Source organism: Zychaea mexicana, assembly GCF_025766255.1.
Source record: "Zychaea mexicana strain RSA 1403 chromosome Unknown BDB00scaffold_153, whole genome shotgun sequence".
NCBI lineage: Eukaryota > Fungi > Mucoromycota > Mucoromycetes > Mucorales > Lichtheimiaceae > Zychaea > Zychaea mexicana.
The window spans coordinates 13,706-39,501 of NW_026516816.1; the positions used below are offsets into that span (position 1 = coordinate 13,706).

The 25,796-nt window shown below is 42.2% G+C and overlaps 8 protein-coding genes across 8 annotated transcripts; 5 read left to right on the forward strand and 3 right to left on the reverse strand.

Annotated features, from left to right (window-relative positions):
• Nucleotides 1-2,214: 2,214 nt before the first annotated feature.
• BDB00DRAFT_878928 (uncharacterized protein) lies at nucleotides 2,215-3,628 on the forward strand (the record flags this gene model as incomplete). Its single annotated transcript, XM_053127798.1, has 3 exons — nucleotides 2,215-2,473; nucleotides 2,822-2,911; nucleotides 3,012-3,628. The coding sequence occupies 3 exons, from the start codon at nucleotides 2,215-2,217 to the stop codon at nucleotides 3,626-3,628; spliced, it is 966 nt and encodes a 321-aa protein (XP_052973359.1).
• Nucleotides 3,629-4,363: 735 nt separating this feature from the next.
• Nucleotides 4,364-5,113, forward strand: BDB00DRAFT_878929 (uncharacterized protein; the record flags this gene model as incomplete). The annotated part of the gene is made up of 1 exon (XM_053127799.1): nucleotides 4,364-5,113. The coding sequence occupies one exon, from the start codon at nucleotides 4,364-4,366 to the stop codon at nucleotides 5,111-5,113; it is 750 nt and encodes a 249-aa protein (XP_052973360.1).
• Nucleotides 5,114-6,066: 953 nt separating this feature from the next.
• On the forward strand, nucleotides 6,067-7,194 carry BDB00DRAFT_943162 (uncharacterized protein; the record flags this gene model as incomplete). The annotated part of the gene is made up of 2 exons (XM_053129427.1): nucleotides 6,067-6,376; nucleotides 7,018-7,194. Exons 1-2 carry the CDS (start codon nucleotides 6,143-6,145, stop codon nucleotides 7,192-7,194), a joined length of 411 nt encoding a protein of 136 aa, XP_052973361.1. The 5' UTR covers nucleotides 6,067-6,142.
• Nucleotides 7,195-7,984: 790 nt separating this feature from the next.
• Nucleotides 7,985-10,554, forward strand: BDB00DRAFT_878931 (uncharacterized protein; the record flags this gene model as incomplete). The annotated part of the gene is made up of 6 exons (XM_053127800.1): nucleotides 7,985-8,394; nucleotides 8,589-8,755; nucleotides 8,843-9,013; nucleotides 9,457-9,783; nucleotides 9,925-10,283; nucleotides 10,363-10,554. 6 exons carry the CDS (start codon nucleotides 7,985-7,987, stop codon nucleotides 10,552-10,554), a joined length of 1,626 nt encoding a protein of 541 aa, XP_052973362.1.
• Nucleotides 10,555-14,232: 3,678 nt separating this feature from the next.
• BDB00DRAFT_933736 (carboxyl transferase) lies at nucleotides 14,233-16,596 on the forward strand. The gene is made up of 9 exons (XM_053129127.1): nucleotides 14,233-14,461; nucleotides 14,554-14,646; nucleotides 14,742-14,914; nucleotides 14,995-15,168; nucleotides 15,253-15,390; nucleotides 15,447-15,742; nucleotides 15,824-16,021; nucleotides 16,108-16,203; nucleotides 16,282-16,596. Exons 1-9 carry the CDS (start codon nucleotides 14,266-14,268, stop codon nucleotides 16,499-16,501), a joined length of 1,584 nt encoding a protein of 527 aa, XP_052973363.1. The 5' UTR covers nucleotides 14,233-14,265; the 3' UTR covers nucleotides 16,502-16,596.
• BDB00DRAFT_943165 (Sybindin-like family-domain-containing protein) lies at nucleotides 16,597-17,785 on the reverse strand. The gene is made up of 2 exons (XM_053129428.1): nucleotides 17,292-17,785; nucleotides 16,597-17,193 (listed from the first exon to the last, which is right to left on the reverse strand). The coding sequence occupies exons 1-2, from the start codon at nucleotides 17,696-17,698 to the stop codon at nucleotides 16,809-16,811; spliced, it is 792 nt and encodes a 263-aa protein (XP_052973364.1). The 5' UTR covers nucleotides 17,699-17,785; the 3' UTR covers nucleotides 16,597-16,808.
• A 542-nt stretch (nucleotides 17,786-18,327) lies between these two features.
• Nucleotides 18,328-20,917, reverse strand: BDB00DRAFT_943166 (uncharacterized protein; the record flags this gene model as incomplete). The annotated part of the gene is made up of 6 exons (XM_053129429.1): nucleotides 18,328-18,426; nucleotides 18,821-18,902; nucleotides 19,215-19,385; nucleotides 19,797-19,813; nucleotides 20,187-20,308; nucleotides 20,908-20,917. The coding sequence occupies 6 exons, from the start codon at nucleotides 20,915-20,917 to the stop codon at nucleotides 18,328-18,330; spliced, it is 501 nt and encodes a 166-aa protein (XP_052973365.1).
• Nucleotides 20,918-22,139: 1,222 nt separating this feature from the next.
• BDB00DRAFT_856096 (uncharacterized protein) lies at nucleotides 22,140-23,477 on the reverse strand. Its single transcript, XM_053125769.1, has 2 exons — nucleotides 23,320-23,477; nucleotides 22,140-23,213 (listed from the first exon to the last, which is right to left on the reverse strand). The coding sequence occupies exons 1-2, from the start codon at nucleotides 23,428-23,430 to the stop codon at nucleotides 22,452-22,454; spliced, it is 873 nt and encodes a 290-aa protein (XP_052973366.1). The 5' UTR covers nucleotides 23,431-23,477; the 3' UTR covers nucleotides 22,140-22,451.
• Between the last annotated feature and the right edge of the window lie 2,319 nt (nucleotides 23,478-25,796).

Sequence of the window (25,796 nt, forward strand, 5' to 3'; positions counted from 1 at the left end):
ACAGCCATCACCAATACAACGTATTACATCCAGACGGTTGCAATCTAGATATTTTGTCTACCAACCGCTTGCTCCACGACCAATGCAACAGCAACAAGTTTATAGCCAATCTGATTTGTATTCCTTTGCACGTCCACCCATGTCAGCATACCGCCACCGCCTACTACATCTACACTACAACTGCAACTGCCTCCGCCGGCAATTATATCCAGCATTCCAAGTGCAGCCGCATATGCACTATAGTCCTACACCTCAGCAACAAGCAATCCAGCCACAACACACGGTCCTTCAATTTTGGGATACGGTCCAATTTTGCTGGGATACGGTCCAATTTTGCTGGATACGGTCCAATTTTGCTGGATACGGTCCAATTTTGCTGGATACGGTCGGGATACGGTCCAATTTTTGCTGGATACGGTCGGGATACGGTCCAATTTTTGCTGGATACGGTCCAATTTTGGCACAGATATTGCTGGATGCGGTCCAAAAGAACGGCGGGCCTACAATGGTGTGGGTGTCTCTAGTTTAATAAAAATCCCTGCAATGGCCAATTGGGTCCTACAGCCATGTCGAAAATAATGGAGCCATTGAGAAGCAGATTTAGTGGAACCAATGAGAGGCAGTGAAAACATGAACAATATAACAAACGCCCTGGGCTGTTTGCTGTTTCATGTCAAACGCGTTCTTTTTTCTCATTTCTCTTTCTTGTTGCTCTTTTTATTGATAACCGATAGTTATAGGAGGGAAAACGAGAAACACACAGCGAACGAGCAATACACCTCTTACTACTACAACTGTTACGACTACTGCTCAACAAACTTTAAATAAATTTTTTCAGACGACGCACTGACCCTCCTCGTGACAATAACTCCAGCAATCGCGCTGATTGCGATGACTTGCTCGACAATAACCCCAGCATTGCTGCCACGCATGAGGGTGCTATAGAGGTATCTCGTCTCTTATATGGATTGGTATTCTTTTCCATATAATTAAGCTTGCGGATTTTTAGAGCGAAACTCAAGCTTTATCCGATATTGGTGATATGATGAATGAACTTGAATCTGGCACCATCGAAACCGCAGCAAATGATCAAGCAAATCATTCTCAAGATTTAGCAAGCGAACAGTCTCCAAGCAGTACAGGAAACGAAGATGAAACCGATCCAGACCCGGATGATCTTCCTGACTCTGGCGTTGTATCGCGTTATCTTTCAAAAATCACCAGCGACCTGAACGAGAATAAAGTTGCTATCTATCATAAAAAAAAGCTTTGAATTGAGCCAGATGACCCATTTCACAGTCTCGACGGAAAGCCATTGGTACCAGAACCACTGTATTATCCGCGTGTATATGTGTGGGTTTCCGATCTGCCTGTAAAGGCTCGTATACTGTCCTATCTGCACCAACAAATCTCTTCATTCCGATGGTTTCATCCTGCAAGGCGTATCGTCGGTACTGACAGGTAATGATAAGCAATATACGCAGAGTTGTTATCTCAATATAATCTTGACAAAATTATTGCTACCACAGTTGCCTTTACATTTTATCTCGACGGTACCGATGCAATACTAAGGACGGGTGCAAAAAACATTTGTCGGGCATAGCGAAGATATCATGAAGAACTCTCTCTTCCCAGCGTATTTGACACACAAGTCAGGAGTATCAAAGTCGCTGGCCGACCTTATGCGCCCGTGTTTTCAAAACGCATTGGGGCCAGAGCGATTACACGACCTACTGCAAGAACAGCATCATCTTCGCCATGGTCGCCTTGAAGTGACGTAGTTGACTACTATACTTGCGCGCCGTTCAAGTCCACAATATGTTGATCATCCCATTCCCGATACCTACCCCGCCATTTTCCTCTTTCGGCGATCCGTTAGGCTATGCTGGACATGTACCTTCGGCAACATACCTGCGCTTGATTTACACCGCTCTGATCGATCAACTACGACCTTTGATTGACAAAGAGATGATGATTTCAGACGGTGTAATTTGAAGGGCGACCATACGTTTTGAATAATTAAGCACATGGCGAAAATTGGTGGAGAGCCTACCTTTTATGCTGTCTACACCGTTTGCAATGAATACGAGCAGATCAGATTACAGTTACTCGTTCCTACCAAAAAGTTGTCACACCTTCGATCTCCTTCTGAAGAAATGGTCGAATCCTACCGTATCTATGCCCACCAACAGCCAGAGATCTTCTATACCGACAATGTCGTTGGCGATAAGAGCTCTGGAAGACGTTATCAAGTCACTAAAGCGCGATATTGATACCTCAACGGTACCACCAGCAACATCAACATCAGCATCAGCAATTCAAATACTCCCCGGCTCTCAGCAATCGCCCTATTTATCGCTTCCATCCGATGTAACCCTACGTTACATTCAGTCTGAAAACGGTGCTGACACATATCTTGATACAATTATGATATACGTCGAATTTCTTCCAATACTCCACCAGTATCGATCGGGTAATGTAGTAGGTCGGCGCAAAAAATAGACATCAGCGCGAGCATCGTGGTCATTATGATCCATGGCTGACAGAGACTATAATGATTTTGCGCAACAAACTACATATGCCACGATTAGATACACATACGCTTGATGTCGCGGACAGTTGCTAATGCGATCCGAAAACGAAACTTTTGGTATTGTCGCCTTGCCTAGTAAGGTAGCAAAGCGAATGCATATGCGTTCTACTCCACAAGTTCGTTCCGAATCGACCATTACAAATTCCAAGCTTGTCTATATCAGTGTTCGTCTAGTAATTCTTGCTGGTGTGACCACTAACGAAAAAGGGCGGTAATATTCGTTTCTAGCAAAAAAGCAAGGCATTGAACGTGCACTAGTTTTAGTCCATACACCAGCCGAATTCACTTTATTTCAAGACGAAATGCGTCGCTTGAGTCGTAATGGCAATCGTATCAACTGAAGAGCTTAGAATTTCAATGGAACGACCATGTGAGCGCTGTTAAACCGCCTGATGTATACTACAAATCTGAGGAGCAGCGCTAGGCGTTTTACAACAGTTGCTGGATCACAAATCGTATTACATACCAAGCATCGATCGTGGCAATGGTATATGTGAAGCTGTGTGGGACGAGTTACAGTCTCCCGGTAGATCATTGTCCATACTGTCTGCACAACAACCAGCCCCATTACAAGTAACGATAAATGCTACAAACACCTTTCACAATCAAGAACTAGAGCAGCTACATATCGCCCAGCCACAACTCAACATATTTGTCGCTCGAAATACCACCCCTCGTCGTCTTTTACCTGCACCACCAATCGCACGAATGCGTCGCTTGCTCCCTGCACCCATCATAGCCCCTCCAACGCTAGCGCCATCAAATTCACCACCACATTCATTACCAAATCCATTGTCTATACCACCTCTTCCAAGTATCGAGCCTCTTGGAACATCAGCATCGTCAGCATCTCCAGTATCATCATCAACTCGCTACATGTCTTCAATTACCAGCAGCAATCATAGCCCGGATGTCACTCGTCCTGAATACTGGCCAAGAAAGCGGACAAGAACATCTAAAAGAAAGAATACGAGTGCTATCCCACAAACAACAATAATACATAATATACTTCCACGTCCACCACAAAATCTGTAGTTTAATTAATCTTTCTCTTCATTATATAACAAAGGTGTATGCTATAGCTGTTTTCTATTCAAGTTGTTCCGTAACGTTACAAATGTAAGCAAGGGTTTTATTTGGCAGATGATACCTTGTTATATATATACAAAGCTAAGCTACTCATGCTCCTTTAGCCAAGCTGACGTGCGCAAATTTTAACAAACAGACAGCGCCGCATGCGGCGCTGTTTACGCTTTTCCCTTTCCTTTCTTTTCCCTCCTTTTCCTTTCTTTTCGTTTCTTTTCTTTTTCACCCAAGACACCCCAAGTATATCAAGGGGGCCCTTGTTAATTCCAAGCACTTGTTTCAATTGCGCTTTTACGGACTAGGAATTTCTTACTTTTGCGATCCCCATTGGCCAATTTCACTTTGCTTGCGTCATTATTATGGACAGAAATTAGCATTCGTTGTTGTGTCTGTTTATCTGTCCTGGTCTGATACAGTAAGTCTATAGTTGTTCATAATTGCTAAGAGATATAGCGGCTAATTGACTATTTAAATTTATAGTAGCGTTTGGTGCATACGAGCAATGGGTTGATACAAAATGCAACATAGCAACTGTTTCGATCGCGGCCGCGATTGGTGTTTGGTCGATCTTCCGATCGATTCGACGTTCCAGATAGTGTCCAAGAAGCATTTTTCCACGCCTGAATAATTATCTTTAAAAAAGCACCCTAAAAGAAATCAAGAACCGTAATTCCGAGTCCTATCATGGTATTCTCAAAACCCAAGAAATTGATTCAGAGTTGCGCTCCTGCTTCCCAAACGAAGCAATCGAGCGAGACAAACTGCTCGCCAACGTTCAACGAGACATCTACGTTCGACTGCGGCCCCTCATTTTCCTCCTCCATTTCATGGAAGCGGAACCCGACTTGGTCCAAGAAGCCAGCTCCCCTATCTTGGAGGCTTTTGTTCGCAAAGTCTAAGAATGCATCATCCTCGAGAGCCATGCTGCAGAACGTCTACGGATCGAACGACGCCGCCTGTGAAACGATTGACAGCAGTGCGGAGTTGGTTGTGGAACTTTTCGGGCCCGAATTCCGAGAACGGTTTCATGCCGAAGCCAAGAATCCACGTCTATGTTTTCAAACCGTGGCAACACCTGTAGACGTGGACGCGGAAACCAACGCAGTAACAATTTCTTTGGACGCGGACGTAAGACGAGGCCAGGGAATTGGCTGGGGAGGTGGCACCAGCGCCTTCGTCACCTCCACCAAGAAGTTACTCAAATGGCGCCAACTACGAGTCAAGCACTGGTCGCTCAGCCTGCGAACACGTTGGGTGCACAAAGCACGCGTTTTTGCTACAAGTCAGCTACTCTCTATCGAACACAAGTCACCGGTTGGGGCGCGCCTGGCCTCGATACCAACCAGCATTTGGATTCAGCGGGGGGTCAGACCCGTGGACCATGGCACACAAGAACGGTACGGGCCAGATACCCTTTTGCCAAACATCACCTAAGTCAATCGGCACTCAAGACTATCGGTTGAACATGTCCCGCCAGCAAGCAGCCAAGATGGATCAAGCTGTTCAAGAATTTCTATTCAAGAAAGCGATCGAGAAGGAAGCTTCATCCGATATACACTATCAATCATATTTGTTTCTAATTCACCAACCTGACAAAGTACGCGTCGTGCTCGACTGTTCGGGTATCAACAAATACATACAGTACCAACATTTCAAGATGGAGGGTCCGCCGATGTGCGAGCGATGGTGCAGCCGAACGATTAGTTGGTCAAGTTGGATTTGAAGGACGCCTCTACATCTTCCTCTTCATCAAGAAGACCGTCGTTACCTGGCATTCATGTGGCGGGACCAGTTTCACCGTTTTAAATGCCTATGCTGTGGAGCTGCCCATGCGCCGATACTCTGGACAAAAATGATGTCTCGTACTGGGAACAAGCAAACCTTCGGCTGACTTTCTACTTGGACGACCTCTGCCTGATGGCGTCGAGCAAAGAACAAGCTCGCCAACAAGGAATGTTGCTCAAGGCACATCTGACTCAGTTGGGCTTCAGTCTGAGCAAGAACAAATGCTGTTGGGAACCGAAACATTGGCAAACCTTCTTGGGTTTCCAAGTCAATACACGCAAGATGGAGTTGTCCTTGCCGCAACCCAAAATGCTTCGAATTCGCCGCGACATGCATCAGCTACTACAAAAACAACAACTCACCAAGCGCAAGCTGGCAGCTATCTCTGGCTACTTACAAGCGACAACAGCAGCAGTTTATCCAGCCCGCCATCACATGTGGAACATGTCGCGCGACTTGCAGCAGGGACACGTCTACCGGTAAAACAACAATGGAACCAAAGCACGACGATCGCGGCAGCAACACGCCAAGACGCCCGATGGTGAGTAAAAAAACTTGCATGCCTGGAACGGACGCTCCATGCTTCAACCAAAGCCAAACGTCGTCATTTATACCAACGCCAGCGTCTCCGGATGGGGCGTCGCGGCCAAAGAAGTACATTCAAGCGAGCATTATGCCATGGCCTCCGGCACCTGGGACTCCATCGCAGGCAGCCAATCAATCAATTGGCGCGAGCTTCGAGCAGTACAGCATGCAATCGATCAACACGCCGAGCAGTGGCAACAGCAAGTCATCGAGATCCGCTCCGACAATATGACAACATGCGCAATCATCAACAAACAAGGAAGCCACAGACATCAACATTTACATCAACTTGCTTCCAAGATTTTCCACCACTGTCACCGCTACAAAGTACGGCAGTTTGCGACATATCTGCCTTGCATCAGTGATGGTGCACTATCAACTAGTGTGGCTCGTTTTTTAGGTGCGTGCAAAAAGTAGTGCAAATGCCACCAGTAAATGAATCAGCAATAATACACTGTTTGTTTGCAGTAATGTCTCAGTTGCCAGAACCTGAAAAGGCCCCCATTATTTATCGTGTTGCGGTTGGGAAGTTATGGCACAGATAGCGTGGGTGGGGTCATGGCAGTCAATAGGATAGAAGAATACTAACAACGAATAAGAACGCTGAATAGTAAAATAAGGCCGAGCTTCCGAAGCTGTGGCTAATGAGAAAAGGAAATAATGACCTGCAGCGTTGGTGAAACGGCGCCGCATGAAACGCATAAGGACCATGCACGACGCGTTTCCTGAATGACGTTCCTTTTATTTTATTTTTTTTCTTTTGCATTCCAACGAAGGGGATCGTGGACGCCCAAAAGGCCAGAAAAACAAGGAAGGCCCTGAGGCTGGTCGTCCAAAAACAAAAGAATCTGATACACAGCTGCACTGCAATCCCAACCAACATTGAGGAACACTTCAGCAACACCACCACCACCACTTTTCACACCTGCACCTACATCAGCTGACTCTTCCACCGATCAAGTCAATAGCATTGCACAATTGAGGAACCAGGTGTACCACTTTCCGATTTGCTTGTGGATATTGAGCCTCTGCCTACAACTACAAACAATGATGATGACTTGGATGAGGATGACGACGATTTGGATGGCACATTGTACCAGCAAGAAAGTGACATTACTGATGACGATGGTGATGAACCTGTCTAAGTGCAAGGCCATGTGCAAGCATACCTATTGGATATGCACAAGCAAGTAGTGGATGATGTGAGGCAATACGGTGAGTCACATCAATACAAGAACAAGCCTCTCTGGATATATCCGCCTGATGCCTTCTTTGTATTACGCGAAAAGCTTGACCCAAAGATGCTGTACTTGCCATGTATCTTCATCTGGATCCCACATATATTGGGAAGCATTTTCAAGTGACTCTTAAGTGTGTCTCATGCAATGGAGAATTGAAATCTAAAGGATACAACAACATTGGTCGAAGAGTAGTGGATCTTGACAGGTATGTGTTATATGGCATTTCTACCACTATTTGCGATTAACACATGAGATATTTAGCTCGTTCTATATCATTGGCACACGCTATCAATGCAAGAAGTGTCTTTCGGAACTCAACTCCCATGATCCAAGGCTTATTCGTCAGCTGCCTTTCTTTTTGCAATGTGAATATCCTGGTTACACTACACGGCGTTTGGCGTTATCGAAAACAGTGGGAGGATTGATGAGACCATGCACCCAAAACTCTGTTGGGCCCAAGCATTTTCAAAAGATACTACGCGAATTGCATATGCTACGCCATGATCGACTTGATTGCAGTACCTCAACATTGCCGTGTATCGAAAGCAGCAGCAGCCATCCATCAACCAGTCACTTTCCTTATCCCATGATATCTTGCCATTCTCTCCATATCATGATAAAGAAGGTTATGCTGGTCATATTCCTTCTGCATTGTATTTTCGTTCCTTTGATGCATCATACGTATATTGAGAGCATGCGGCACCTGATGGATAAGCAGATGATGCTACGGGATGGCAAATATCTCAAGGCTGTCCACTCGTTCAAGATCGTCAAACTTTTGGGAATAGTCAACAGCTCACTAGTTTTCACTGCAATGTACACGCTATACAATGAGTATGAGGAATTGAGAATGCAACACCTTGTCCCGTCCAAAGCCTTGTCCCACCTGAAGCATGCATTTGATACTATGCGATCAGCCTATGACCTTTATGCCCATGACCAACCAGAGATATTCTTTACTGACAACATTGGTGGTGATCAAAAGTTTCTTAAAGACGTTTTGCCATCGCCGACAAGAGATGCCGTGCCTGTCAATACCCCAGAACCTGTGGATACCTCTCTCATTGATCATCTACCACCACTCACATACCTGACAACACCAGTGTACGATGTTTGAAAGATCCTGAAGCTATTTAAATGAAGTGCTAGTGGATTATTGTCGAGAGCAAGAATTGTGACTGAGAATGGACGTTGTGGTATCATTATTGGTTTCGATTGTGAATGGCCAGTTGATCGATAGAGGATGGCAGAGTCTATAGGCAGCATAAGACCGCTACCATCCAAGTTGCATGCACCAGACATATTGATCTTTATTGCGTCTCTCATCTTGCACACTTACCACCATCGTTGATCACTTTACTCTCTACTGAAATCGTATCCAAGATTAGCCGTCAAGTGGGTGGTGATATACGTAAAATCAAGCGTGATTTCGACTTGCATGAATTGGAACCCGATCGTTCTGGATGTCTAGAATTGGGAAGATTTTGCACAGAACGTGGAATCATCCAAAGTGGGAAAACTGGACTAACGGATATATGTGCATTGGTCTTAGGCAAGAAGCTACCAAAGGAAGAGGATGTACGACTTGGTGATTGGGCTGCTGTAAACTTGACAAGTGAACAAGTACACTATGTCGCATTGGATGCATTTGCAGGGTTTGAGATCTACAAGAGGATAAGAGGGTATGGCTCTATTGGGAAAAGGATTTCTGATTCAACAGAAGGTACGATCGACATATTATTACATTGTTATACTTGTGAGCTCATTGATAATACTAGGAATGCACGTGTCTTTCAACCCAGGAGCAATGAATGTAGCAGCTGCATATGGCGAATTGGTCAAGCAAGAATTCTTTGATGGCAGAAAGATCACCAGACCAACGTCGTGCTTCTTGTAAAAAAAATTAGTCATTGCTGGAGTGTTGAATGTTGATGGCCAACCATTGAGGTCTCGAGGACCAGTGCCATTTAAAGTCGTGGTCAAAAAAGCGTGATGTACATTATGCAGAAGTGCCAGTTGACATTAATTTCCCCACACACCCAGCTACCAATGATACAACAAATGGGGCACACAATGCAATGATGATAATCAGCCAGAGAATCCTGAAACAGGTATTAAGACGTTATATCGACTACATATTGATTTGAATAATAACTACAACTTAAGCAGCTTATGATACGATCAATCCTGGTGATGACAACCCTGATGACGATCAAAGTGAAGATTCCACCAGCTTGGATTCAAATGATGATGTCGATAATGTTCCACACCCAGTATCAGGAGTCGATGTTAATAGCGTTGAGTTTGGACACATGGTTATGTGTACTCTTCCATCCACTGCATCATCTGATAACGTTGTCCGCTCGAGAGTTCTCAAAGATGTGTACCATTTGATGGCCATGGTTCGTGTACCACGAAAGCATGGAGCTTCTGCAGAATTTGCAAGAAAGCTTCGTGACGCTCTCTTTATCGTTGACTCTGATGACAAGGCTCGTGTGGAAGCTAACCTAGCAAAGAAAGGAATGACGTGGAATCAAATGCTTATCAAGAATAGCGATTGAATATTACGACGAGTGAAACGTACGTATCAGCGAGTTACAAAAATAAATATCTAATAATCTTTCTATGTAATAGATGTAATACCTCCTGCAGAAACATTGTATTTTATCATCAAGCAGCTTTTTGAAAGTTATGGGCCTATCAAATGTGCAAGAGCTGGAAGACCTTTGTTTGACAACGAGGCATGGCAACAAGCAAGAAATGTTCTCACAACAATACACCATGGCTATGTATCTGATCCACCTGGAATGTCATTCTATTACCTGATGCGCTATGATAAAAATGGCTTGCCATTGTATCGTTGTTGCCGAGGAACAACTTCTCTTGAGGGTAGTATCCACCAAAATGTGATTCGAAAGTTCGGATCATTTGGAGCTAGTCCTCAGCTTGCAGATGCAGTATTGGTCGATTATCGTTTACGTCATAATATCGATGTAAGTAGCTTGATGTTTTATGTACACACTCTGAAAGTAATACATGGCAAACTCATCTAACGTGTGTTTATTGTATTAGGTTGGTACCATGAACTGGTATGGCAGATTGCACAAAGGTCACTACGATCCATGGCTCCTTCAATGCATCGCTGATTTACGTGTTACACTCAGATTGCCGACAAGTCAGGGTGATGCTGGTGCTCATCATCATGCATTATATCTCACTTATGATAAACGATCTGCAATTGAAGCCATACCAGCAATCGATTGAGACACCATGTGACACACCGATGCAAGTATCCACTCTCATCTTGATCCAAGGAAGAACTTCGCAGAAAATAAAGTCTCAAAACGATTTTCTGAGCAAGCGACAAGGAACAGCATTTGCCGTTTTACCAGTGCTCACAGATGTTGAGCACAAGATGTTCAACTTCCTCTTGGCACACCACTTCCCAGATCACATTACCAAGCGTGTTGACTTTGTAAAGTTTGCTCGTATATGGTCACGCTACGCTTGTAAAACCAGCATTCACTACACAACTCTTGAGTATTTACGTTCACGATACACTGTGTGGAGAGATTCGAATAATGCAGCAAATACACGGATTAACAATGAGAATGTAGTAGCTTCGATTAGTCAGCTTGTTCGATCCACTAGAAGAAAAAGAACAGCACCACCAGCACTTAATCCAAGACCACTCAAACTATCACGTCCTACTCAATTGCAAACATCATCACCTATCGTACTATCAGCTCAACTCGCTAACATTGACAACAACAATTCCAGTCAGCCATCGGCACTATCTCCTAGTATAAAACATTTATCACCATCATATATAGCAGCTCCTAACATAGGACATATTGCATCAAGTACCTCATCTTTAGCACCAAAGCCGATTGCTACTACACCACTAGCTGTAAACCACAACATTGTCCCAAATAACGTTTCCCAACATCACGCTACAACTACCACGAACAACACCTTGAGGGTATTTCCAAACGAAGTAGACGTTGTGGTAAATGTTGTCAATTTGGCTGTAAAGGAAGTGGTGGTCGTTGTAAATGTGATAACATGCAGAATAAAGATTGATATCATACAACATAATCCAAATGCTTTTTCTTCTGACAAGCTGCCCAAAAAAAAGAATTTAATCAGGACGGCCCCACCCATGTTACCCGAGCCGAAGTTCCTAATTGTAATTTTATGATTTACGTTTGGAGGAAGGCATAGAGTTTGAAAGACAGCATTTAAAAAGAACAAAGCAAAGACTAAATTCAGAAGCTACACTGGACATAAAGGCTCAACTGAATAGTAAATAAAGAAGTACTATTCCATTCTACATTTAAAAAGACTAAAGCAAAAACTCAACTGAAAAGTATAAAGAAGTGCCGTTCCAGTCTGCTCTTGAAAAAGACTAAAGCAAAGACCCAATTGAACAATTATACTGAACATAAAAAAGGTTTAATTTAAAGGTTACACCGTCATGGAGTCACCAATTAAGGACTTGAGTGCCGTTTTGGAATCAGGTAGAGACATTCAAGACTTCCCTCCACTTTTTCATGTATTCCGGAGTGCAACACTTGAAGGCAAGGCTACTTGGATATTAACAGTGGTATGTATAACACGAGGGCTTGCTCTGGTTCCGTTGCCCTTGGCAGACGCCTTGATGTTACACAGTTTGGCGCGGTCGCGACATCAGCATGATACAATTGAAGAGCATAACCAAATCGGCTGCAAGTATTGAAGAAAGAAACATTGCAGTGTAAATACCCTGCCCTCGGTTTAAGGACGAAGGCTCCTGTTAGGCAACAAGACATCCTGCCTTTCAATAATAAGTACGGTCATGAAATATCATTACTGTTAATACACTGTCAATCAAAAGATATTACGGTGACTGGCTATATGACAAAGCGTGATTCAAATAATAATCCTTCCTCACGTACCTATTAAGTGGTATACGATACTGTACCTAGAAAATGTAATGCTTAGGCAATATATTGGTTAACGACTTTCATTTTGCATTACTATGCTTTCAATCTTGATAACTTATCTACTTATTGATAAGTGCGCTTAAGTGCAGTGTGATAAATAGGTGGTATGAACGGCCAAAGAAGCAAAGAGCCTGTAGCCAATAAAAGAAAGGGTTAGCAGCTCACTACCCTGAATATAAAACATAAGCTGTTTCGTTTAAATGTCAAAAAATTGAGTAATCGTTTTATTGTTGGGTGAAATCAGCGAAATGAAAAATATCGTTTGTATATATATGATAATTTTATTATCCTTCATTTTTTCCAGTTGGAGTATGAGACAATCCTTGCGTACGGATGATACGCGTGACGATAGATCGTTTGTCATGGTTTTTAGCGGTAGACATTGACATGTTGTGCTAGAAGAGCAAATTTCTTTTTCTGCTCTTATACAGGACCGGCTAGCGGTACCATCTACTTTCGTCCTCCTGGAGGGCGGTAAACATAAGGGCAACCTCTATTAAAATCAAAAATGATAGATAGATGTTGACGCGACGAGTTAATGTACCCCATATTTGATGACTGTTGCTACTAATTGAAATAATAACCAAAGAAGATACTTTACGAGTAGGAATGAGTCTTTTTGCCACAGAACATACAAGGCATTGTGGATCGTTGGAGCTGTTAGATTCGTATGTTGTTGCGATGGTTGGAGTGGGAAAAAAGTTCTTCGTGGATAAACTAAACTGTTGTGTTGTGATGTGTTGGAGAATTAGTGACAGCTCAAAAACGAGTCCTTTATATATCTTTTTAACAAATGGTTGACCAATCGTTTAATTTACATTGACAACAGGCACTTCTTGTTTCTGACCTGTCGTCAATTTCCCTTTGTCTTCGTATGGAGGGTGGGTACATCTTTGGAGAAACTAATCTTTATTAATGCATGACTCGCTGAGCGTTTTCTACATACAGATTTTCCACACTTTCGGCTAATGTAAAAATGAGCTCCCTCCTTTGCACATTTATCGTCAATGGGAATTTCTTCTTCTTATCAAGATTCTTTGTCTCTGATATACTACGATGTTGTCTAATTATAAGAAAATAGACTCTTGCAATATCAGATTATTGGTAAAAGTCACCCTCTTTCAGAGATCAACATGTACAAATGAGGATATTACATAGAAACCCTAATATAAAAATACGTTGTCATCAAAAAGAAACTGTGATAATTGAAAGCTGTACATTATATCAAATTCCAGAATTGCGTCAATTATTGTTTATCATTGTACTTGGAAAATTTCGAACAATATACAGGACAACAACTATCAATAGCGTTGCTAAGATGATCATCCTTCGAGTCATTATCCTGATAAAACCTAACAGTATAACTACTGTACAAGGTATATTATTTTCTTTTTAAACAACGTTACTACCAGCTTGCGAAACAATAAACTAATATTTAACTTATTGCTGTCTGGTGTGTTAACCTTTATTTGCTTTTTGGTCCTAGCCATAAAAATTGCTGTCTAGCTTTTTTTTATATTACACTTTTTGCCGATGGATGGCTGTTTCAATTTTATGGTGTACGTAGATACCTTGCTCTTGTTTGCTAAATTGAACTTGATAATAATCATTATGCTGTCACCTACGAAAGAAACATGTAGATGCGATTCTCTGTATTATAGTACATGTTTTTAAAGGCGTCCAGTATTTAGCAACACCACCTCGAGTTATAATGACCGTTGTCAGGGACTTGATAAGTTGCTAGAAGTAAAAACAATGCATTGAGGGTAGTATATTGTGATGAATCATTAAGGACTGTGGCCTGGCGGACAGCTGTAAGATTGGTCCAAAAACTAGTCGAAGGCAGATAACGTTTGGGTTTTGATTCTAATTTCGTTGGGGTTAAATTCCATGAATGCATATGCGTTGCACAAAGAATCGACTTTTCACACATTACTGCATCTGCTGTTTTGTTAGTGGAGGCCTCTCTTTCACCCTTTCATTTTCTTTCATGTCTGTAGATACTGTCATAGATAATCTTGTTGCGCGTTGTCCAACAGCGATCAATACAGTCAGTCCGGAATATAAAGCAAATTATTTCGAATGGCAAGAATTACTAGAGCAGCTTGAGGAGCGTCTCATTGAAGCCACGAACGAGGGAAAAGAAAGTAGTTTGCAACTTCATCGCAGTCGTGGGCAGATGACAGGTAATATTTTGATTAAGATAAATAAATACTTAGTATATGAGGTACTAACGAATGAATCGGATGGCCGTATTACTCTTTGCTTTCTGTACTAGCTCGTGAACGAGTGGATCTGCTATTGGATGAAGACTCGCCGTTCCTGGAATTGTGCGCTTTTGCTGGATATGAACAGGAGGGCATGACGCTTGGTATAGTAACACCATGGCAACAATATCACTCATATATTCATGGCAACAAAACTAGCATAATTGTTTAATAAACTGACACTATATGCTATATATAGGCGGATCGTTTGTTGCGGGAATAGGTCTTGTCAGTGGTGTTCTTTGCATGGTGCTAGCCAATGTACCTACCTTGAATGCAGGTGCTTTAAATCAAGTCAGTACAATGAAGACTTTACGTATCCACGAAATCGTCATGCAAAATAGACTTCCAATAGTAACGTTGACACATTCGGTATATAAACATAACTGTCGTCATCTTGGTGAGCTTTTTACAGAAACAGGAAAAGAAAGTTGACTGTAAGAATTTTATAGGCTGGTGCGAATTTGGAGCAGCAATTTAAGGTTTTTCAACTCACTGGCGGAACCTTTCGAAATCAAGCATTGCATAGTAAAGCTCGTATACCTTCATGCTGTATTGTCTTTGGTAGTTCTACAGCCGGAGGCGCATATACTCCAGGCATGTCCGATTACACAATATTTGTAAAGGTACTTATTATAATGACACCAAATGCTTTTTGCTGCTTTTACATAAACTGGTAAATTTGCTAACATCAGCAAGAAATATTATAGAAACAAGCACAAGTGTTCCTTGGTGGTCCTCCTTTGGTCAAGATGGCTACGGGTGAAGTAACGGATGCCGAGTCGCTAGGTGGTGCGGATATGCATTCCCGTGTTTCTGGCGTGAGCGACCAGTTAGCTCTTGACGAGGTCGACGGTATACGCAAGGCGCGGGAGTGGATAGCAAACCTAAATTGGAACCAAAGGGCAGTTTGCCAAAACGTCATTTGCTGGGCCAATACGAGGAGCCTTATTATAACATGGACGAAATCCTCGGTATCGCTTCGGCAAACATTCGCGTTCCGTTTGATGCTATGGAAGTGATTATCCGGTTGGTGGATGGATCGCGGCTTACTGCATTCAAGCCTAATTATGGCGTCAATTTGGTCACTGGATTCGGTTTCATCCAAGGCATTCCTGTTGGTATTATTGCCAATAACAATGTAATTTTCACGCAAGAAGCGAACAAGGCGACCCAGTTTATTCAACTTTGCAATACCAGGTAGGTTGTTGTTTTCCTAATAGTTATAGCTACATTTTGAGAAAACTAAACGGATGGTACACTGATCTAAAATTAATCTAGAAATACTCCATTGATATACTTGCAAAATATTACCGGTTTCATGGTTGGGAAACATTATGAAGAGGAAGGTATCATTAAAGCTGGATCGCGCTTCATCAACGCTGTCAGTAACTCGGAGGTACCCGCTATCACCATTGTGATGGGTGCCAGTTATGGTGCTGGTAACTATGCAATGTGCGGTCGTGCATATCAACCAAGGTATATATATAAATGCTGACTTCATCAATAGTATTGCAAAAGGAGAAAAGCGAAACACTGATGCTCCTATCTATTTCTCTTTCAAGATTTCTATTTTCATGGCCTAACTCCAAGTGTTCGGTCATGGGCGCAGAGCAACTTGCAGGTGTTTTAGATATTGTCATGCGTCAAGGTGTTAAGAGGTAAACAATAAGGAATATATATACGCTCATAGATTTTCCCTAATACTTTTACTAATTTTACCCCTCTACTACATACAGGGCTGGTATTGACGTGGATGAAGAATTAGCAGCACAGCGCAAAGAGCTTTTCCAGGGCTCTGTGGAAGCCGAATCGGATGTATACTATACATCCTCGCGACTATTAGATGATGGTATCATAGATCCAAGAGAAACGCGTCAAGTCATTGGCTTCTGTTTAGCTTCCATATATAGCAACACAGTGAAAGGTGGAAACATATATGGTGTAAGCAGAATGTAAATTCTGTACAATGATGACCATTTGTACTCAAATCAAAATCCTTTCCCCCAAACATTTAATCCTTCCTCATCATCTGGTATATCAAGTTGCGAACCACCTGCTTGTTGTTTTACGATTAGCTATTATCCACAAAGATGCAAAAGAATCTGTACATGTGTGTAGATTGTAATACAATTCTTATTCGTTTTACTGGATTGTATGTGGCTGGGGATGGCAGTAGTAGTTAATGTCTGGTACATGGTGACGGACGGTGACGGTGCTAGAAGAGACTGGCGGTGTACTTGTTAACAGTTTTACATTGTAATTATTATTCAAAAACAGGCAAGCTACGAATAAACCGATCCACAGCTATACGAAAGAGCTCATTACTGATGTTTCCTGGTGGCGGTGGCGCTGTCTTTGTTGTTGTAGATACTGCTCCTTGAGTGCTACCATCCTGATGTTGCTGCTGCTGCTGTTGTTGCTGTTCTGATGGTATGAAACCTTGACTGATTTCCCAACGTGTATCATCAAACTTCATCAGACCATTCTTGACCACGAACTCGACATAAAGCTGTACATAGATCTGCTTGAGCACTGCTCGTAACGATTCCGTGTTGGCATCCGAATTCATGACAAATTTAAGTCCGGTGGGCGTCTCGTAATAATGCAATCGATACGTCGATGTTTTGTAAGAGATAAACTCGTCTTGACTAAAATTATACATACCAAAATAAGTTATTGCTATTTGCTATCATCCTCCAAGCTACTACTATACGGGTTCATAGCATGCTATTTATACTATACTTACTTTGAGCTAAGCTTGCGAACAAAGTTGCGTAAGGAATAAATAACACCATACACTAGTTTGGCTTCTTCTTCAATAGAGATGACGCTTCCAGCCGCTAAGCCGCTCATAGTAGGTTGTGTTTGACCATCGCCACTGCGCATGACAGAAGAAGTTGCAGGTGGAGTGTTGGTGCTGCTATTGCTCGGATCAGGAGACGATGAACCAGGACTTGAGGCCGAGAAACGCGATGATGTAGTTAGACCAAGTCGACTGCTGCTGCTAATGCCACCAAGGCCAGTGGTGCTGCTGCCGGGATGACTGGTGCCGCTGCTGTTGGGGCCCGTTGTAGGATTCGTCTTATGGTTCCATTTCTGAAAGTAGATGCATTGACAGTGTCGGTCAAAGATATAAAGGTTATGTATGGTCATTGTGTTTGTGAGGCGAGAAAGCGAGAAAGCAATGGCGCGCGTTTCTGGGTGCCTTGAAAATCGAGAGATTCAAGCTGCACTTTAAACTTTATTCAGCAAGCATTGAAACTAATCTATACTGATGTTTTGCACATTTACTTTTGCAATCTATGCTCGATTGTATATCAAACACGCGAGATTTAACCTTTTACTACATCCAGCGAAGAGCTGGTACTAGCTACGGCAATGCAGATTTCATGATATAACAATCAGCTAGCTGTATTCATCCTTGCTGTCCATGCATGAATGTTACATGCAGCAGCTTAAAAAACTCAAACCGTTTCAAGCCAGAATACCACTAATTACAATGTATACAGTATTTTATTAGAGATAATTATAGAAGTTTATTTAATTTAGGAAGTATATAGTGCAGCGCCAGAGAAAAAAGTAATTATCAATTGAATACTGACAGCAAATTTGCTATATACAACGTGAGGATTACTTTGACGGTCTTCATGCAAATATATCTTATATACTAGTCCATTTAAATACGGCTCCTGTTGTGTCAGCTATTTATAATAAATAAGTTGATAGGTATATAAAACAAATTGTTGAATTATATATATGTTTCTTCACCGGGTGCAAAATAATTAGAGAACAAGTATTTGCAGTTTTCTACCGTACATGTACCGATAGCTTTGTAGTGGCACCCTTCTCTCCTTATCACTGAAACCAGGCGACATTACGCTCTGTGATATCCGTAAATTATATCCCGAGAAGTAGCACATGCTCAACTCAAGTGTGATAGCCTTCTTCCGTCAAGTAAAAGGTAATGGCTACGATTTTCTTTGACATTTAGCGGCCGCACCACCAAAACAGCTTTTCTTTTTAAAATAGGGCAAAATACGATAGCAGGATAACAAGAAAGGAATGGCCAATGTGAAAGGGGAGGTGTTTATTCTTACGATAGTCAGAGAATATACCAAGAGTTACTGTTTTGGTATCACTGTGCCCAGGAAGTTGAAAAGAAATTGCAAGTCGACATTCATATTTTTTCATCGCTGTAAGACTTTTGGGAGCAGGTGGTAATTCATCATACGTCCATGTTATTGGACTCTCTTCTCTAGTCGGCAAGGAGCTTACAATACCCGAGCAGGTTATTTGCTTGAGTCTTCCGTTGACATTGCAGTCTTCAAACGTTGATCCAGGAAAAGCACCACCGGGACTGTAGATCAAATTACACGTATGGTTTTTAGCAACAACAGTCCATGAAAGTAAGGCATATTTTCGCATTACATTATTATCGCCATTAAGAGTTTGGTTTATAGCACATAGCAGAGATATCTTGTTTTCGCTAAAAGGCCGTAAAACTGGACTACTAGATCGATCCAAGCCGTTCATAGTCGACAGTCCTTGATCAGATCCGTAAAAATATTCATTAGCGCAAACACTCGATCGTACTTTTGACTGCTCGAGCGCATATATGCTTGCCAGGGAATATTGCCATCCCGACACTGGTGATGGCTTATAAACATACGTCAAAATCTCGTTTGATTCACGCAGCATATACCACCAAACATGCGCGTTGCGACCAAAAACAGCAACTTTCGAGACAGGAGCGCCTCTTCTGAGGTCCTTAGCCGTTGTGCCCAATTCACCCTCGTCAAATGCCTCACCACTTAGCCGACGGTGAGATAAATCCTTGCAGCTATGATAAGGCTTTGGTTACGATTTAAGTATGGAGCTCTGCGATCAGAGCCACGGAGCAGTAGACATTCCTATAGATTCGATGCATATTAGGTATTTCGCGCTTCTTTTCTTCCTTGTCTCCTTGTTTGATACACAATGGATCAAACCATACGTAGTTGATGCGGAAATCGCCATATATTCTCCGGATGAAGCCTTCAAGAGTTGACCAAAGTAACCTTACGGCGGATCCGTTTTCGGCCTTGTGGCCTTATTGTTTTGGCTGGAATGACGTGCCACGATGTGGATATTATTTTCCGGTCTTGCCCAACATCTTTTTCATTTCTATTCCTTTATTATTCATAATATTATTCTTCATCTGTGTCACTTCCATCCACTACGCCCATCTTTATTCGTTCATTTGCACCTTTACGTCAAATCCAAGATCCACTAGAAGCCATTAACTCAACATTACACCCACACTAGTTTAGCTGATAGCCTAAAGTCTCTACACTATGTATTCAAAAATGCGATAGTTAGTCCCACCGTGTTGATTCCTGATCCGATCCCAAATTACGTTCATTTAATTACAAGCTAAAACGTTAGTCTAAAAGTCAGCGCGAGCAATAAAAATCCTAAAACTCGTCTTTCATCGGTGTTTCTCTTAAACCGGATAAAAATCAAACTCTACTAAGCTTACACGTGACAGACGATCTTATGCTTTTGTTCGATCGACGCGTTTTGGGTTGCCAGTGGTTGCGTTTACAGTCACGTCCACGGATTGATCCCAAGAGTAGGATCGCGCGCAATATCCCTCACCTACTGAAGATTCCGGATTACCGTCATATCTGACGTGCGAACGAGCCACGAAGGAGTGAAATCTGGTTTTGAACGTGGAGACAATAGTTTTTGCGGTGGGTGGCAGGGCGCCGGTAACGGCATCATCTATTCCCAGCCAACCATTAAATTTACATCCTCCTTCAAACCGCCATTGCCTTGTTTCGTATTTTATATACACTCCTCTATGATTTGTACCTCTTTTGATAGATTTTAACGAAATTGATTCTTATAGCTAAGCTCAATATCGTATACATCTGCTGTAAACTAAGAAGAGAATTAGATGTTTACGTTATAGCACATATATTTTGCTTAACACTTAAGAGAAACAGAAATAATGGGGAGTGCTGCACTTAGGAGCTAAAAAAATTATGTGTATACATGATGTACGATCGGTTGTCAACTTCCTCTATGCTGTTGCGCAATGAAGTGATTTGGAACAAATCCTATTCACACTACTATTAAGAATTGAGGCCACTACATATCTTAATTTGCTTTATTTGCTCTCATCACATTCACTTTTTCCTGATTTACTATGTAGTCTAATATGATATCTAAGCAATCCTTTGGATTTATTTTTAAATGACGGCAGCGGCGTACATCATGTTGAAAAACAACATATGTCAATCCTTGCGCTTATTTCCGGTGGATATGCTTTTCTTTATGTAAGAAATTGGTGCTAACGGGATCCATTTGCAGAGACTCACAGTCAAACATGTTTAGAGGGTTTCGATATTTTAGTAGCTAGTCCTAAAAGTCTGAGCTTGTCCACCGTAACTCAAAACTCCTCAATCTTAATCAATCTTGAGTTACTTGAAAGTGCGGCTTAATGATGTTTGCGGATCAAGTTTAACCGACCGCATCTTTCCGCGGCAGCAGCACAAGCTACATTTGACATGGAGCTCGGGTGCGAGTAAAGCCACCTCCGATTTTCTTCTGCTTTCAGTTGACACTGATAACAACAATTACGCAACAATGCACCACACAACATCTTGAGCCAATCGAATCACGTACAAATATCAATTCTGTTTATTTGTTGATCTGCACAAAAGTGCGAAGAGGAGACGCCGGAGAAAAGATGCATCCGGGTAATCTTGTACTCATCTCAAAAACATATCAGTTATTTGAAAAATGGATAGCAACGCACTGTTTTAGGCTCTTGCTCTTTATGCCATGACAAGAGCAATGATTTTTTACGCTATATGACGCATCGGTGTGTAATGTGCTGCTACAAAAAAGCTCTTATTTTTGCATGACAGTGACCTTAAACAAAGGTTGCGTAGTCGCATATTATTGATAGACACTGACAGTTTTTGACATCCGCAGCTGTATAGAGCTGTAGATGTTTACGGTGCAGCAACCAAAAAAAAAAAGGCACGCGTCGTCATTAAAGCATTTGAGCGCATAGCTTACGTGTTATTGACATAAATGTAATTATGGAAACTGTCGCAAGTGTACGCTTCCTCTCCCGCTCCCTCTGTCCTTCCTTCCCACCCCATCCGCTTATCAATTTATTTAAAACCGTGATCATGTGGTGTCTCTGTACCCTGACAATCAGTTGTATTAAACCAGTCGGCTGGGTTCATACAGCAGATCCCGTTTATCTTCTCACAGGGAAATGACAATTTTCAAAAATACTATGCCAATAATGGGAAAAGAGTACAGAGGTGAGGCCTATAGCCGAGCGCCTACACCATATGTAATGTGTATAACCGAAAACACAGCAAAGATCCGGCAGATCAAACAAGAAGCAGCAATGCATTTATGGCTTCGAGCTTTACAAAGTTGATTGTAGAATAATTTACTATAGCACGTAGTGCATATTGTCAGTGTAGGGAGCTCTTGCTGAATAATCAAAGGATTTTGATAGTTTTTTTTTTTGGGGGGAGTAGTGGGGAAATAGAGATCCGAAGACAGCAGAGTAGGTCCCGTGCAATCATTAACTTTTATAGAAGGCCGCGCACGCTGCGCTTCAACTTCAGGTTTTATTTCTTATTCTCTCGTTATGAATGAGGCACGATGACAAATCAAAACGCATATACACAAGATATAAGCAGGCATAGATATAAAAAATTAGGGACTCTTCCAAATGTACACAGTTGACAGCATAAGAAAAAGAAAAGAGAGCGATTGTTTTGCTTTGAGGGGGTAGATAGCGTAGTGATGTAGGTAGTGTTGGGATATGATGCTTTTTGTAGTCGCAATTGTTGTAATAGTGATGATGAATGATGTTTTGATAGTTTACATGACTTCATGATGATGTTGATACTAAAGATGTTGATGATGCTGACGCCAGTGATGATGATGATGATGATGATGGTGTCGGTGATGGTAATGGTGCTAATGGTGTTTCTTGTCGTTCGTCGTTCTTTTTGTTCTTTTCAATGAGAAGCGTCCGTAGCCATTTGATCTCTCGTTCAAGCGATTGAACGCGCTCCTCCAGCTTTTCAGATTTCTCTGCCATGTCTTTGACCGTCTGTTCCATGGCTTGTTCCCGAACCTTCTTCTTTGCACGGAATCGTGCACTTGCTGCCGTATTGCGACGTCGCTTATCTTCTTCAACCGCTTCGCGCTCTTGGGCACCTAGTTCCTCGTCTGCACGTACTCGCTTATTGTTGGCGTTACGCTTTTCGGTTGAAACATTTGGCAGTTTCGCAGCCGGTACTGGTGGCGACGTGTTATTGTTCTTGGCTTGCGACGGATCGACCTTGGGCAGTAGTAGTGGAGGTGCTGCTCGGATGCCGGCAGCAGTAGTGGCAGCAGTAGTGATAGCAGGGACAGAGTGTTGTAGTAGTTGCTGCTGCTGCTGCTGTAATAAATGATCCAGCCCCAGCAATTTGAACAATTCGTTGCTTGGATCAGTAGTTGCAGTAGAAAATTGGGGTATATTCAAAGACAAAAGAGAGTTGGCAGCAGTGGTCGATGATGTTGGTGCTGTTGTTGTTGGCGCGTTAGAAGGCTTGTCTTGGATCGCACTTCCCGGAGCAACGTCAAAAGTGAATTGTGCATTGGTCTAATGAGCAAATGGAGGGATCGCACGTTGGGGGCACGTCAGTTACCTTGACTTTCCTCATATTACCATGACAACCAAAATAGCTTGCATGTGTGTGTGTACGTACCCATAGCTCTAAATCCTCCGTGTACGTTTCTGGGGAGGTGCTGCCAGATGATGATACTGTGCTGGTATCAAAGACAAGCGACTCGATGAATGGGTCATAAGAAGAAGACATGGCAACAGAAATATTGTGGAATGATGAGTAAGCTAAAGAAGAACAGATAATGCCATCTGGGGTTTCCCGATCTCCCCGCTTTTTATATCCTTCGCACAAACCCTTTCACCACGTTGCTGAATAATCAACGCTGCTTGCACCAAAATACTTCCAAATTTGGAAAGTGCTTTGCTCACCTCCACATCATCGCTTGCCGTCACCCCCCAACCCCCCAAAAAAAATTGACCTTGCTGGCTGAAACATGTACACGTCTTCAAAAAAAAATCGAGATGCTTCTCCCATGGCGTATATGGCAAAATACGCACGATTTCTCTTTTTATAGCAAAGGCTCAGCTGCCGTCCAGACAACAAGTATATCGACTCCTAAGTGACGGTTTGTTCTCCGCTACTGTGCTTGATGCGTATACATGCAACAAGCTTTTCTCTTTCTGCATCCGAGCGAACCAGAGATATTTTCCTGCCACGATAATCTTGTATTGTTTAAGCATATACAGAGTAAACCCAAGTATATTAATAGTAGGAATGCTCTGTATTAACGTTGCATAGTAGTATCTATTGTCCGTAGCATTAGCACGCCATTTCTATTAGTAGATACAGAAAAAGAACGTATAAATTGATATAGTAAAAGCTTAAACATATAACGGGATCTGCGCTGGTAGCTTTAAAGTAGTTTCGATGCAGTCTGCTGCTGCTTTGTAGTTGCCTTCGGCCCACGAACATATTACTGAGGCTTTGTGGGTGGTGTGTGGGCCGTAGTAGGGTAGAGGCTTCGTTCCTTCCCTCCCTCAGCCAATACCAATACCAATGCTCGAGGAAGACGTCATTAGCAGGGTGCACGACAGCTGCAGCAGAAGCCCCTCCTCTAATTCGATCCATCCGACAAGCCATGATGATACTCTCGATCCAACATCTGCGCTGTTGTTTACTTTATGCTTTTAAGATGGCCTTCACCGCATCATAAAAAAGCTCATCCTTTTCTATTCCTTCTTTTCTGTAACCAAAGGAGATGATACGTTTGTTCTGTCAAAAACTTGATGCCTTTGACATAATTTTTTTCTTACTGCTTCTCCCATCCATTTGCTAACTAGGTAATTAGTGTAAGTTTATATTATAGACGCCGTGCCTCTTTTTCGATCTAAACACGATACCATATACGCATCGTTGTCAGTCACATACACAGCCTCAGGTAGCTGACCGTGAAAATCATACGGGTGTGGTGACCTGATATTAAACGTAGAATATATATCCATACATGGATTGTTTACCCAGTGGTCATGTGTACTGTATATGTGCAATTCTTCCACGATGTCCTTTTCTAGTTTCTCGTCTTTTATCGTCCTATCCTATTTTTCTCACTATAGGGCTCCTGTTGCTTACAGATAAATCCGCGCACACGATATACTATATTTTTATATTCTGATTAGAGCAAAAAAAAAACATCAAGCGCCACTGCCCTTTGCAGATATGAAGCCGGAATTTCTGGACATAGGTGTAACAGTGTCGGCCCAGATACTTACAATCGGGAACGTGAATGGGTAGACAGTGTGGATCAATGAATAAGGTGAGACTCGGATATATCAAAGGATAAAACGATGGGGATCCATATAACTCAGGATCCCGTCTTTATATATACGTCGAGTAATAGGGGGCTAGCTATCGTCTAAGTATTGATCTACATCATGACTTCTATCTAGAATATCCACGCCTATTATTCAACCATGCGGTTGACCGCAAGTCATCCTATCTCGCTACATTGAGGAGAAAAATTTCACGAAAGCTGCCGCCATCTGTATTCTTAAACTCAAAATCTTGTTTTATGACAAGGAGAAAACCAGCAACGACTTGCAAAGCGCAAAGAAATGCAAGATTGTAAGAAATGGTTGCTGGGAACAAGACTCGAAGAGTACACAGTATAATATAAAGTCATCGTTACATTATTGCGTAGTGTGGCTAGACCATATTTGTTTTTGGTTTTAAGTATTGCTGAACCGTATATATCATACCCGCCACGATTTTTTCCTCCTTCCTCCTCTTCTTCATCCTTTCATTTCGAATCCATACTTCTTTTATTAAATAAATCTTCGCTTATAAAAAAAAAAGAAAGCCAAAGGACACAGAAAGGATTTACAAGAAAGTGCAGTGTGATGAATTTGATTTGTTCCTGGAAGAAAACCCACAGCTACATCCACCTGCCTCACTTCGCTAGCTTCCAAACTTAAATAAGTTCGTCTTCAGAGCTCAATCGAATCATGCGTGATCGCAGACGTGTCGCAAATACATCTTACCACGTTTATGATGGTGACATGTGGCGAGAGTTTGCTGATTGCGCTGTCGTCGTTTTTGATCCACGACGTGCTTGTATAAAC